Genomic DNA, 14,465 nt, shown 5'->3' with positions numbered 1-14,465 from the left:
ACTTTTAATGAGTCATCTTTGTATCAGACAGAACTTGGACTGAAAAGCCCCATCCTAATTTTCCTGCTAAATAACTAAACAGATGATGACAGTTTAAAAAGTGTGCATCCTCTCTAGACTGCATAAATCAGAGAAATTAAATAATCATGCGCCTTTTCATCAGTCTTCACTGAAAAATAATGCTGAATAAATCCGAAGAGACACAACATTTCAGCTTCTTCCAGCTATAAATAAAACTGTTTGAGCGTGAGGTCAGTTAATTTGATTGTTGTGACAAGTTCAATATTGCTGGTCTCTTGTGTTCTCCAGGGTAAAAGTGGGGACAGAGTCGGGTTTTTTCCTGCCAACTTTGTGCAAAGAGTCCGGCCAGGCGAGCGGGTGTGGCGTGTCGTCCAGGGCGTGTCTGGCAACCGGGAGAGGGGTCATATGGCAGTGAGGGAATCCCAGGTACCGTAGCTAATTTAACACACTGTAGGTGGCTAGATATGATCAAAATACTGGCACCAAAGTTTATCTGTCTGTACAACTGCATTGTTAATATCACTTATTTGACAGACTTTCAGCCAGAATACATTGTAATGCTATTAAAGCACACTTCAAGCTTGTGTTTCATGATGCAAGGCAAGATAGGTTTATTTGAATAGCACAGGACAACTCAAAGTGCTTTACATAAAACACAAAGCATTACAGCAGGTGCAAAACAAACATTAAAAGATTAATTAAAACAGTATAAAAATATATTAAAAAAACTATAGAATTAAAACAAACAAAAAAGAATAAAATAAATTAAATAATAAAACAGAGGCTAAGGTTTGGAGCAGACTTCAGGCTTTCTGATAGTTTGTTCTGAATATTAATAGTTTAAAAAGTCAAGTCTACTGAAAACAAATGCATCAGTAAGGTTTTTCTAAATCATTCTGAGCCAGTCTCCTTATTTTAGATACATTCCTCAGGTGGTAAAAGGCTGATTTGGTTACTTCTTTAATATGGCTGTTAAAATTTAGTTCAGAGCCTAAAATGACACTAAGATTTCTGGCTTGATCTGTTGATTTTAACATTGTTGACTGACGCTGCACACTGATCTTTGGATGCTCATCTTTGGTTCCAAACGCAATTATTATTATTTTTGCTGAAGAAAATTCTGAAAGTCCACATATTGATTTAACAGAGGCATGCATTCAAGCTTTGTTTGCGATATAAAACTGAGTGTCATCAGCATAATTATGGTAAGAAATTTTATTTCCATGAACTGACCTAGTGGGAGGGTGTAGATGCTGAACAATAGGGAGATCAAAATGGAGCCTTGGGGAACTCCGCAAGTCATCTTCGAGTAGATCTATAGTTACCAGTTGAGAACTGGAGCAGTAATCCCACCCAATTTCCTGTCAATTTAATAAGATGTTATGGTCAACTGTGTCAAAAGCAGCACTGAGATCTAATAAAACCAAAACCATACTCCTGCCGCTGTCTGTTTTTAGATAGATGTCAGTTAATACTTTGACAAGGACAGTTTCAGTGCTGTGGTGTGGTCAAAATCCAGACTGAAAGACATCGAATTAATTAAGTGCCAAAAATCTGTTAAGCTGTTGATAAAGTTTTCCTATTATTTAACTTAAAAATAGGGGGCTTGAGATGGGCCTGAGGTCGTTCAGTTTTGATGTGTTCAAGTTGCTCTTTTTCATGAAAGCACAGCCCTTTTAAGACTTTGTGGAAAACAGTCTTACAACAGAGAGGTGTTGACTATTTGCAGGTCAGACGACATGCAGATGAAAACACTGCCAAGAGAGCAGGATGACCACTTTAACTCTATCATGATATTTTCCAACGTTTTCTGGCAAATGGGATTTAATCTGGATATGCTGTCTGAGTTGATGTTAGGGGACGCAAACACACCCTGGACTAGATAAGCTGACCCTAATTGCTTGTTAAATTGGATAAATTTTACCTGTAAAAAAATATTCAGATTAATTACAGACCTTTGCAGATAGAAGTTTAGGAGCAACTATGGCAAGAAGACAATATACTCTGATGCTGTACCACCTCTTGGCGTGTTGCCCCAAAGGCCTCAAATCTTATAACAGCTAAATAAAAGCAACTCAGTAGAAATCAATTTTATTTATATGACAATTTTCAAGTTCAAGTGCAACTGAAAGTGCTTTACAGCACAAAACCCAAAACATAAAACATAAAGGAGTGTGAAAATAGCACAAAAATACAGAAGAAAATTATCAACACTTACAGGTTATAAAACAAAATGGAGCATAAAACATTTTACCAAATAGCAATAAAAGCAAAGGATGTTGAAAGTCAAGACCCACATCAATCAGCTGCAGACAATTTTAACAAAAACACTGCTCCCAACAATTTTGTCTCTATCCCCAACAAATCTCTCACTGGTTCAACTTATAGGCTTTACGCCATGTTAAATACTAAACTTGTGAACAGGCAACAGATTACAGATACAGTCCACTACCTCCAAAGCATGCCCCAAAGATATTATCCAAAAATAACATGACAATCAAGTTACGAAAAGTCTTGATTGTTGTGAATTTAAAGTAGAAAAATAGACAAATCTTTATTTCCATTGTAGTTGTACAACGAAGCTACAATAACAAAGTAATACAATTTACGATTTTCTATTTTTAATATTTGTACTTAAATAAGTTGTAGCCAGTGCAACTAATAAACTGTAGCATAAACCGAGCTGAATAACCTTCCAAGCAAGCATGATTTTCATTAAAGAGAGTTCATCTCACCAGACTCCAAGTTCTGTGTTTGTAGTTAAGATAAACATTTTCTTGGACTGACCAGTATCTTATAATAACAGCTGTGGGTGGTTTTTATTTATCAGCAAGTTTGATTCTGCCAACTCCTGCTACTTGATCAAACTGATTGGTTTAATCTAACTTGTGATACATGGTGAAAGATGGTTCTAACAATCACCCACAGTTTGTTTTTTTAATACTTTGCCCTTTTCTAAACACTTCACAGTGACAAAGATTGTTGTTCTCCAAAGCCCATCTGCATGAATCATTTCTGGTGAATTTGTATGTCGTTCAATTATCTTTCTTAGAAAACCAACCCATTTTCTCTCTCTTGCTTTTAGATATGTGTTGGGAAAAGAGAGGATGGTGAGGTGTTTCTGAAGCTGAGCAGTGGCAAGAAGAGAGGATTGGTCCCAGCTGACTCCATAGAGGAGATCTGAACCATCCTTCCACCTCCAGTTCTACTCCCTGCAAAGATGCATCTATCTTTAAACTATCAGCACCACACCTCATCCCACCCCCTCTGGAAAAATGGCTGCCTTAGCCTCTCCAACTGCAAAGATGCAGACTCTCCCAAGATAAACACATGGCATCCAGCTGAATTGGTCGAATATAAAACCTTTAACTGAGTTATGCAGTCTCTCTGCTCTTATAAAGGACGTGATTCTCAGCAGCCAAATGTCACTTTATGTTCACCTTTTCAAACTCTGTAATGTCAATGTTTAGTTAGACAGTGATGCACAAGTAAAAATGCTTCAAACGTCTGACAGATTTAGCTTTTCGTCATCAAAGTCTTTTGAATCCTGAATCGTGTCACAGAACCATCATGCATGTGTCGATTTCCTTTTCTTGTTTCTACCCACTGGGCGTGTCTCATCCCTATCTGCTCCTTTTGGGGTTTTTGCCCTGGGGACTGATATCAGGTTCATGCACTGCTGCATAACAAGAGACTTACACCAAGAACAACCACTGCCATCCATAGAAAGCTAAACTGCCGCTCAGAGAGACAGCCGAATCAGATGAAGGAGCTCACACAAACTTAAAGTCTGCAGCTGCCGTACAACTACGCTCACCAGTTACAGAATGCAAAGGACAATTTTTGCTCCTGAGGATCTTTTTACAAGAACCTTAAGCTTGAATTGTCTTGACATTTTTTGTGCTAAATAACAATTAAATGTGCTGTAAAATGCTTTAGTAAAATTAAATTTTTTGGATGAAAGCCTAATTGACCTGGCAGACCCCAGGCTTCACACAAAGACTCTTTTTCAGCTATAAACAAGAACTTGAACTTACAAGGATTGCTTGAAAAGCAATTCTTTTCAAATGATATCACTGCATATTTTTTTGTGAAATATGTCTCCACTCAGCTGCAGCAGTGATCGTCTAGGGTCTATATCATGTCTTACTGTTTCAGGCACAGATGATGTGGAAGAAATCAAAATATGGTGGAAGGATGAAACATTGAAGTCTCTCAAGGAAAAAATGTTGTTTCGGAAGGTTGTGGAAAATTGTTGTTTCAGAGACTTGTCAACAAGTGTGGATGTTACAAGTGACAGAAGCTGTTTTCCTGTTTGCTCATGAGAGAGCTTGCTGTGCACAAAAAGGGTGGTGTCTGCAGAGACCTGCTCTTAGCCTCAGCGGGTGTTGCAAGCGCTGCTCTGCATTATAACATGTTCACCAGAGCTTAAACAGCAGGAAATAAACTGCAGCCATTCTGCCTGAAAAACAGCAACACAATGGGGATCTTTCTGACCATGACACAAGTCTTAGTTCCACCAATAGATTGGAGGATGCAGGGAAGCAGGGGGAAGGAGGTGGTGCAGTGAGAGGAATGGCACGAGTGTTATGAGTCAACATGCATTCAGGTAGTGTTGTACCCATGGGTGCACAAGTCATCACTGATCAAATGTCAGCTTGCCTTCTTCTACTCCCCATTTGGCCTCTGTTGTCCTCATTTTATTGATGTGACTGGCGAATTTTGACATGATATGAACACATTTTTTCCTGTATGCTTTGGATAGCTTGGACATCTACTGATTTATTATCTAAATAATAAATTTAATGCATTTTATAAAACAACACCTTGGCTAGAGTGAGGATGCATCCATTTTGCATTTGGAGGACCATGAAAATGACCTGAAGCAGAGAAGACACATTCGGATGAGTTTTATTAAATAACTGAGCATATTTGCTGTTTGTCAAAGAACAGATTGAGCAAAATATCCTTTATTAGACAGCATTTCATCTGTGAAAATCTTTAGAGGTTGAAACAGATAAGCATCTCTTCTTGGAAAAATACATGTATCATTTTATTGCGTATCATTTGATCAAGTTGCAGTTTATATTCAAATGTCTCCATGATAATAACTGTTGTATGAAACAATACTTTAAGTGCAACTTCACTTCAACATGAAGCTGTTCATCTGATGAGCCGAGGGTCTGTTTGTCACGTAACAGAAAAAACAGCAAGAGACTTCTGGAGAAATATGGTGTCAGATCAAAACTGTATTCATGTAGACATCTTGTTATCCTACACAGCACCTAAGTTTTGTTGCATCACACCTGAGTTTTTAAAAAAAGAAAAAACATGTAACGTATATGTTTTAATGTGGCCTGTGTCTAGAGTCCTTGTTCAGCAACTTACCTCAATAAAATGTCTTTACTAAAAATTTGCCGGCTCATTTCATGTATGCTGGAACAGTAAAGATGCTCCTGCATGTTGATCGTGTAGGCCTGCACAACAGAAGGCACGACTTCTGGTGTTTTTCTGTTTCTAGTCATGCACAATCTAGGAGCTCCTAAATGAGGCCAATTCTATGGCATGTTGTGTTGGTATCCATGCATAATGCACCATCCTCCGGTCACAAACATGCATCACTGTGCAGAGAGGAATGCCAAGCCGATGCACAAGACAGCTGCAGTATAAATAGCACTTAATGGCACTGCTGGAGGGAGTGTAATTAAGGCCTGTTTATCTTATCACAAACACAGCTACATAAATCAGAGAAGAGTATTTACATCTTTTTAAATTCAGCAAATATTCAGTTAAAAGACACCAGTGCAGCTGGGTTTTACTCATTAGGTTTTATTTGTACAAAAAAAAAAAAAAAAAAAAAAAAAAAAATCAACATTTTGCAGTCATGTCCATCTGAGCTGAGGTTTGGCCACTTTGCAAGAATGTGTAGCAAAAAGTTGGATTGATTTTACCTTAACATTCATGTCAGCTTCTTTGTAGTAGTGATTGGAGACATGTTCCAAAATCCCTACTTAATCCACATGGCATTGTATATCAAAGTGGAAATTCAAAAGATCTAATACCAAAATTGGTGAGTGGTATTCCAAAACTCAAACAAATTGGATAATCACTTTAAAAATAGTTTACATTGGTTATTATTTGTGCTTCATCCCCCTGCTACCACTTTTTTTCTGTTTATAATCAATGAATTTTTATTCATGTGAGGACTAAAAAGATTCAAGATAAAGTGAGATACAACACAATCATGTCTTGGTCACAACACATTTCCCTTTTTCACCCTCCCACCGTTTAAAACCCAGTGAGATGTATCAGGTTTGGTGTACATTTAAAAGAAAGATAATGGGGAAAAATATGGAGAAACACTTTTCTACACACAGTCCAGTCACTGCCCCGGAACAACATATATGCCAACAACTGGCTGTATGTGAAATTAGACATTACATGAAGCTGCTGAGATGACTAACGGTTATAGCCAATGGATGGATTATAAACATAGATCTGTAATGTTCCAGTCAATGATGATATTCGAAAATATAGCCAGCAATGTCCTTTAAGTGCCATTCCAGCAGTTATTAATCCCATTAAAAGCACATCTGTGTTTTTGAAAATTACACAAATGGACAAAAAAAGAAAAAAAAAAAATATTCTGTCATGGCCAAATTGGAGTAACTCTGCCAGTTCTTCTTCAGTCAATGAGTAGGAACTACCAATATTCCAATATACACAACCTATTCTCTATCTACCACTTGTGTAGTATTGCAGTGTTTCTTAAAGACAAAATGCCGAGAAAAATGAGAATAAAATAATCGTCAGGGCTGCTAACGCTTACTTACTTACTGAGGATGACACTCATGAGTTTTTCCCAATCAGTACCAGCTTGTACTCAGGATATTTTCAGCTAAATGCTTACAGGGTTGCCCTGGTCTCTCTGCCCAGAGACAGCAAGAACATGGGGTCAGTGTAGATCTCTCAAGTGATGAGCTCCAGTTTACTGAAGGTGAAGCCCCCTCGAATCTTCAGATTCTTCAGTGGAAGAATTGCCAACAAGAGAAGGACAGAGAGATAACACGTAAGAAAAAGTAAACCTACCAGCTGACTGACATGCCAGCTGTATTCACTGTGTCTGCTGTATGAATGGTTGGATTTTGTTGTCAAACAAAATCACAATTGTCAATTGTCTCATATCTGTCCTCAAGATAAAACAAGGGCTTATGCACTTATTCTGTGGTATCTGGTACTACTTCTCTAAAGTTGTAGGTTAGGCTAGAAATCACCAGCCACATAAGGCTGATCATGTTCATACATCTTCTAACCCATGATAAGACATGTTAATAAGGCAACAAATGTTATTTTTAGGGGAAGAGGACATATAAAACAAGCAAGTCAACGAAATACAAATGACTATATATAAGAAAAGGGGAAAAACATGAATATAGCCACCATTTATAGCATAAAAATGGGCATCTTTATTAGGTTTAACAAACAAATAATAAGCTAATTTTGTATGCTCCAGAAAGCTCCAACTGTGCAATTTGAGCAAAAAAAAAGAACCATTCCCAGGCTGACAGTGTATGTAGAGGTTTTTTACAAGCTATCATCCGTTTTAGCAGCTCAATGACCAGCTGACAACAGACAGCCATCATTTATATTTAGCTTCAAAATGGAAGTGTCATTAAATAATAGCAAACACTGTGAGTGAGGATGGCCCTGTCACTTACATTAGTCACAGTGCTTAGGACATTTTTTTCCAGGAGCTGTTGACCTCAGGTCACTGTCGAAGCATATGGTGAAAGGAACTGGTGGCAATGTGGATGGATTGGCGATTAGTTTTATTAGCTTTTATCTTTGAGTTGTGAAATAAGATGCACAATGCATCCTTGTATGTTGAGCTATAATATGTGTTTTTGTTATGTTTGGGTTTGTTTAGGTGTTCAGTGATTTAGAACAGCTGCAGCCCCAGTGATGAATGAGAAGCTGCAGCAGAATATCGGCAGCTGCCATTTTGAGCTGTTAGATGGCATTATCTGCTGTCATGTCAAAACATTAAGATGAAAATCCTTTCTATTTTCCCTCCTATGTGGTTGACCATGGCTTTAGCTGAACATCCCGAAGCCAAATAGTTTCCATTGGATGCGGGGAATATTTCTGACAACTGGAGAGCTCAAAGAAGCATCGTAGCCACAATTGATCTTTTTTTCTCTCATTAATAGTTAAAACAGGTGAGTTATCTAAAACTATCTAAAGCTGTTTTGAACAATCAGATATTTCTAAGAATAATTTGTGGAATTCAAGCAAAGATTTCTTTTTGTCCTTTTTTGGAGCTCTAAGCTGATAGCCATCTATCTGGAGCTACACATTCCAGTGAATAAACAATGATAACACATTTATTCTTATCTGAACTTTACTCGTGGGTATGTTTGATTTAGGGAAATCAATCTGCCTTAGCTTGACACCAGCTACAAAAACAATAGATAGTCTTGACAGAGAGAATCTTGTTGATTTTTACCACCAAGACTGACTCCGGCACATCTATTTGCACTTGACAGTGCTGCCCATCTGCTGTGACTCAGAGAACGACAAGTCCTCTCAAGCTGATGAAATTTTGCCAGTGTGGGAGAGTGTTGAACAGTCCCATCTTTCTCGCCCTCATCCAAGAAGGTCTTTTAATCTTTTTCTGGCTTGATCTGTCTCTCGATCATTCCCTGCCTCTTTCCTTACTCACTTTACTGCCACAGACCCTTCCCCTCTTCAGTGTTTTTTACCTAATCTTCAGGCTTCAGACATCCTGCACCTCTACCATCAGTTTATTTCATTGACTGTGTAGATCTTCCTCTTGCGTCAGTTGGGCTCTAAATTACAGCGGAAACAAGCTTCTTCAACTATTATTAAGAAAAATGCAAGAAAGTGAGGAAGCTTTTGAAAGTGAAATACCCTATTAATAATGGCTCATTTTGCCTGGAAACTCAGGCTCAACTTTGCCATAATGTTGACTTTCTGAGGTAGTAAATAGAGGTGGGGGGGAGGTAAAAGGGCTAGTGTAAATGCGGTTATTTATGAAATTTGGCCTGACATCATGTCTGGCTGACCCTGCCTGGACCCTGCAGGGGCTTGCCTGTGATTCTGTATAATATATGTCCGCTATCATTATCCCCCACTGTTATTATTACATCCCCTGACCTTTCGAGGTGCCTCCCAGCAAGTGTCACCACTAACAGCCTCTGTGCTCGTGTTATGGTTAAGGTGAACAGAAAGCTGGAACATTAACAGACAGAAAGAGATGTCTAGGAAATAAAGATGAAGAAAACAGAGAGCATCATATGCTGTTCTGAATGTTGTGTTCTTGCATTATGTTTCTCATGAGCAAAGGAATAGAAGAACATTTGTATACAAAATTGTTATCATGTCAGACTTGCAAAAGTTAAGCAGTGTTAAAGAACAACTACTCACAAAGACTCAGAAATTAAAAATTTATACCAATCTCACAGGTTAATAATAATCCACAGCGAGTATCTGTATAGCAGAACATAAAAAGTTGACTTTGTTTAACAAAATCAACAAAATCTAGTTAATCCGTGATAGACCAAGATACGCTGTGCAAGGATTTCAGACATTTAGTGGTAAATATGGGCACAGAATTTACTTTAAATGCCAAGCATGGTTGAGAATGGAGAATGGCCGTCAGTGGCCAAAATTCTTCCAGACATAAACATGTTTTCATCTGCAAGGGGATGCAGTGGCCTCAGGTGCAGCGATGACTGCACAACAGGGAACTATTTCAACATTGTGTACATGTGTACTATCTTCTATCTGCCTTTTCTGGTGTTACTTTTCCCAAACTGTGCTCTATCATCCATCAAACAAAACTGATACTGCAGTTTTAAAGCTCAGAGTGTTATCTCTTCCCACACAGTTTGTCCATTCAGGGATACCGTAGTAAAAATGGTGGCACAAATGTGGCAGCTGCCATGTATGTCGACCCACAGCATGTAGATATAAATGGCTCATTCCAAGAGAATAATAACATAATATTTATTTTAATAAAGTGAGTAGACACCACAAAACACAGTTTTTAATGATATATTTAAATTTTCAGTCAATGAACTTTAATTTTCTCTATGAAACACCCTGTCTTGACTCTGTCGATTTAAGGCCTCCTGCCAAAAGACCAAGTCTGCTCTGATTGGCTAATTTGACAGCTGATTGTTCAAAAGTCAATGGAGCATAACACATTCTTTCTACAAGTCAGCTGTTATGCAAATGTGCATCATATCAGGTTAAGTAAAAAAAGAAATGGCAAGACTTTAAACAAGTAGTTCAAAAGAAATGTTTTCTGTGTTGGAAAATGACTGTTTTTATGAAAACTTTGTAACTTTTGAGTTTTCAAATGCACACCTGAGCGAAATCGGGAAGACTGTATTTATTTTATGTATTTATCCAAATCCAATTTTAACTTAAAAATGTGTTAGGAAGTGTTTACTTTGACATGTGGAAAAGTCAATGTCAATAAAATGTACAGGTGGGTGTGCTACATTACTACAGTGGCAGAGGCAGAGTGAATGGACTCTGCAGAATCTTTAAAAAGCATATCAGTGGCCCATCAGATGCCCCTTCATAGATTTATTAATTGATTTTCTATACATGCTTTATTCCGTTCAAGAACTGAGCCTTTTCCCTATTTTACTGTTATGTTGTATTTGACACTCCTCTTTAACAAGTAGTTGTACCATTTTTGTAAACTTGCACACATGCAACTGTATATAGATTTGTAAAGTTGTAAAGTTTAAAATTTACTTTTGTAAAGTAAAGTCTAGTTTTATTTCTTACTCTGTCACTTACTCTTACTCTGATAATGTCCTCTATGGGTTCTTTGTTAAATCAGCCATCGTGTTCATTCAAAATGACCAGTGTATTGATGCAGTTGCTGGCATGCAATGCTATGCTGCAGCTATATAATGATGCTCTGGACTGGAACACAATGTTGTGAAGTGTGGTTTCTCAGCCTTGGGATGCTGCAGGGCAGTAATGCCTCCAGGGAAGTGCATAATAAATGTCAGTGTGCCATCAAAATGTGAAGAAGCACGGAGTTTCAAGGTCGGAAACTTATGTAGTGTTGCTTTTAGTAGCCTAATTGCTAAAAGTCAGATATCCTTTGAGAACTGACAAATCTAACTCCAATTAAAAAAATCTATTAAATATCAAATTAAAAATACTTTGTCTCAGAGGGAAGTTGTAAAATATTTCTACTCATAAAATGAATATTTTTCCTCCAGATTTTGAGTAATAATTATTATAATTGACTCCTTTAAGCCTCCACTCATTCCGCCAGACCAATATTCCCACACAGATACTATATAGAAACAAATACAGGAATGGCCTTTTTGGTTGCTTCTTTTATCCAAACAGTTTTCATATTTTCTGATTCTGAAGGGCAGAACTAAGCAACGGAAAGCAAATAATATCAAAAGTAGCAGTTGAGGGAATTCAATTAATAGTTATTCTAAGAATAGCAAGTAATCAGAGGTTTCTAAAACACATACATACACAAGTCTGGTTTATATTGATTACGGAGACTTTCCATTGACATAATATATTCCCCAGACCCTTCCTTCAATCATCACAACTGAATGCCCATCCCGAACATTAAACCTAAAGAAATCGTAACCCTCAAAAGTCCCAATGTAGACTTGTGAACATGGAGAAAGCAATTTTGTCTCCTTGTTAGTTGGAAATTTCCATAAAATGGTGTGCAGTCAGATACTTTCCCCATCACATAGGGAAGTACATACACACACATACACAGGCCTCTCACTGATAGTGGTAGACAAAAGCAAAAAGAATTATTTCCTCAGCTGTGTATACAACGTACCATTACCCTTTCTGCCTCACCCACACAGGAGTGCATGCTGTGCAATAATCTGTCTTTGACTTCAAGCTGTCTCATATATGCAAATGAATGTGCAGAGACACAGAGAGAAAGAGAGAGAGAGAGAGAGAGAGAGAGAGAGAGAGAGAGAGAGAGAGAGAGAGAGAGAGAGAGCGCTATTTACTGTATAGTGTTGCTGCCTGAATGTAATTGAGAGATGGCACAGGGGCAGGGCTGAAGTTCATCATCAGATTCTTGTATTACAGCCTCCTCTATTTAATTTCCATTCCCATTTCCTCTCCCAATACGATGCAGAGCAAAAAAGCAAAATGTCATTAAGAAGACAAATACCAACAATGAACAGTCTTGTTTTAGAAAATAAAACATCCAAGTCACGTAAAATGCCAAGCCAGAGGCTGAAATGCATCCAATTTATAGCCTAAAAATAGAAAAATTGGAGAAGAACCAAATCCAAGGTGGCTTAAGTGGCACTACTAACCGTCTTTTCATCTCACAAACAGCTTCAAAACAAAGCTTACTGAAGACATGATACCTCTTACTTTCCAGCTTCATGTGAGAATAAATCAGAGATTAGAGAGTGCTGCGAGACAAAGAACTGGAGAATCATCAGAGGGGGAATTGCACCTTTGGCCATCTTTCTTTTAAGATGAAAGAAAAACATAAACATCATCCTTCATGTGTCTACTATTGCTTGCTTTGGTGCCGACAGTGCTCATTGGTGAGAGTATATCTTGTTGAGGAATGACTCAGGACTCAGGACTGAAAATTACTTTTACATTTGAAATTTGAAAAACTCTTTCTTGTCTGTTAATTTATTCTACACAAACATTTGGTAGGATTTTTGCACACTAAATATAAATATTCAACCTCATTTCTTTCTTGTGGACACATAAAAAATTACACAGTGATTAAACAAAGAGTTATTTTTTTCATTTTAAGTGGGATAATTTTTAAATAAATGTATATAAATGGAAAAAAGACTGGTGTAAAAAAATACACAGGAGCAGAGAGAACCAGAAACATCTGGTCAACCACCATCAACACACTTATTTCTGTTTAAGAGAAACTTGAGTATTGCTTGATAAAGTTGAAGAAAAAATAAAAAAAAATAAATGTGCTAATTAGTAATCGCTAATCTTTATGTATAATTACTAACTATTATAACTAAATGAGGACTATGTGGGAGATAATAATAGAAAACACACAATGGGGAGTCCAATATGTATGATACCCTGACCTGAACTGAAATTAACGGTACTTTATCTGAAAGGGGGGGGAAAAAGTATTTACCAAATGGAAAGTTACAGATAAATAAGTCAGTAAGTCATACATTTCATTGTAAAGAAGTTCTTCTATCACCACAGTGCCAGTTAAAAAGATCATTGATGTGGACAGGAATGATCTCCTTACAGTAGAAGGGAAGAAGCCTCTGGCTGAAACCTCACTGTTGTTTGAGACCGTTTTCCTTCACAAAATGTGCCCATTTAACATACATTATGCTAATGTTGTCAATTATGGCCTATACATGTGTTTCAAGAGAGGTCGTAGAGCAGTTGTAGGTAGAGATGGTGTCCATGATTATAACTGTCTTGCTGTAAAAAGAACAGATTTTAACGGTAATGATAATTTTTTAGCCTGATAGCAGCACATCCGTTTCTTTTAATGTTCACCTTAGGTGATTCAGCAAAGAAATGCAATAGGACAGCACTGGAGGAAGAAAGGAAAATAAAGAAGAGGGACACAGCAAAAGATAAGACAAAAACCAATAATTTTGTCTTCTGTTTTTGCAAAAATATAATTTCACCATATTAGCCAACTGATGATCATATGTTTTTTTATCTCACATTTGACAAATAAACATGGTTGTAAAGGCAACATTTAGCAGCTCCATCGGACCACCCCGTCATTGTCCTTATAAGGACTTAAATTGTCAAATGATAAGCTTGAAAATGTCATCTGCTTTGATGTGGCTTATATGTGTCCTATTTCCATCATTTCCACTTATTTTCAATTGTGGGAGAAATACTTCGGACTGGAGCTACTGTATCTAACTAAGAGTACTATCTAAGGGAATGATCACATGACAGATTGGACCGTTTCAGCTGGAGGACTTGTTTGTCATTTAACTATTAGAAGACAAGGTTTGCAGTGTTGTCCAGTATGTTGAGGAGTGCAATATTTTTCTTGGCATAGTCAGGTCCAGGGGGTACCCCTCAGGCTTTCAGAAGATATGCAACATCCATCCATCCATCCATCCTCCATCCATCCATCCATCCATTGTCTGCTGCTTATTCGGAGTCGGGTCACGGGGGCAGTCGCCTAAGCAGGGAAACCCAGACTTCCCTCTCCCCAGCCACATTCACCAGCTCATCTGGGGGTATCCTGAGGCATTCCTAGGCTAGCCAAGAGATGTAGCCCGTCCAGCATGTCCTGGGTCTTCCCCCGGTCCTCTTTCCGTTGGGACGTGCCTGGAACACTTCACCAGGGAGGCGTCCAGGAAGCATCCTGACTAGATGCCCGAGCCACCTCATCTGGTTCCTCTCGATGCGGAGGAGCAGTG

At 37.9% G+C, this 14,465-nt stretch overlaps 1 protein-coding gene across 2 annotated transcripts in view; it reads left to right on the top strand.

The window, feature by feature from the left end:
* The window catches only part of LOC121633771 (SH3 and cysteine-rich domain-containing protein 2-like), a 28,676-nt gene extending 23,262 nt beyond the window's left edge, over positions 1-5,414 (top strand). For both annotated transcript variants that reach the window (XM_041976023.1, XM_041976014.1), the window contains 2 exons: positions 310-447; positions 3,107-5,414. In XM_041976023.1, the coding sequence (XP_041831957.1) occupies positions 310-447; positions 3,107-3,205 (237 nt within the window). In that variant the 3' untranslated portion in view covers positions 3,206-5,414. The remainder of the gene's footprint in view (positions 1-309; positions 448-3,106) is intronic.
* The last annotated feature ends 9,051 nt before the right edge of the window (positions 5,415-14,465 follow it).

This window comes from Melanotaenia boesemani, chromosome 2, assembly GCF_017639745.1.
Source record: "Melanotaenia boesemani isolate fMelBoe1 chromosome 2, fMelBoe1.pri, whole genome shotgun sequence".
NCBI classification, from domain to species: domain Eukaryota; kingdom Metazoa; phylum Chordata; class Actinopteri; order Atheriniformes; family Melanotaeniidae; genus Melanotaenia; species Melanotaenia boesemani.
The sequence above is the reverse complement of the archived record's forward strand: the minus strand, read 5'-3'. Positions and strand labels throughout refer to the sequence as shown.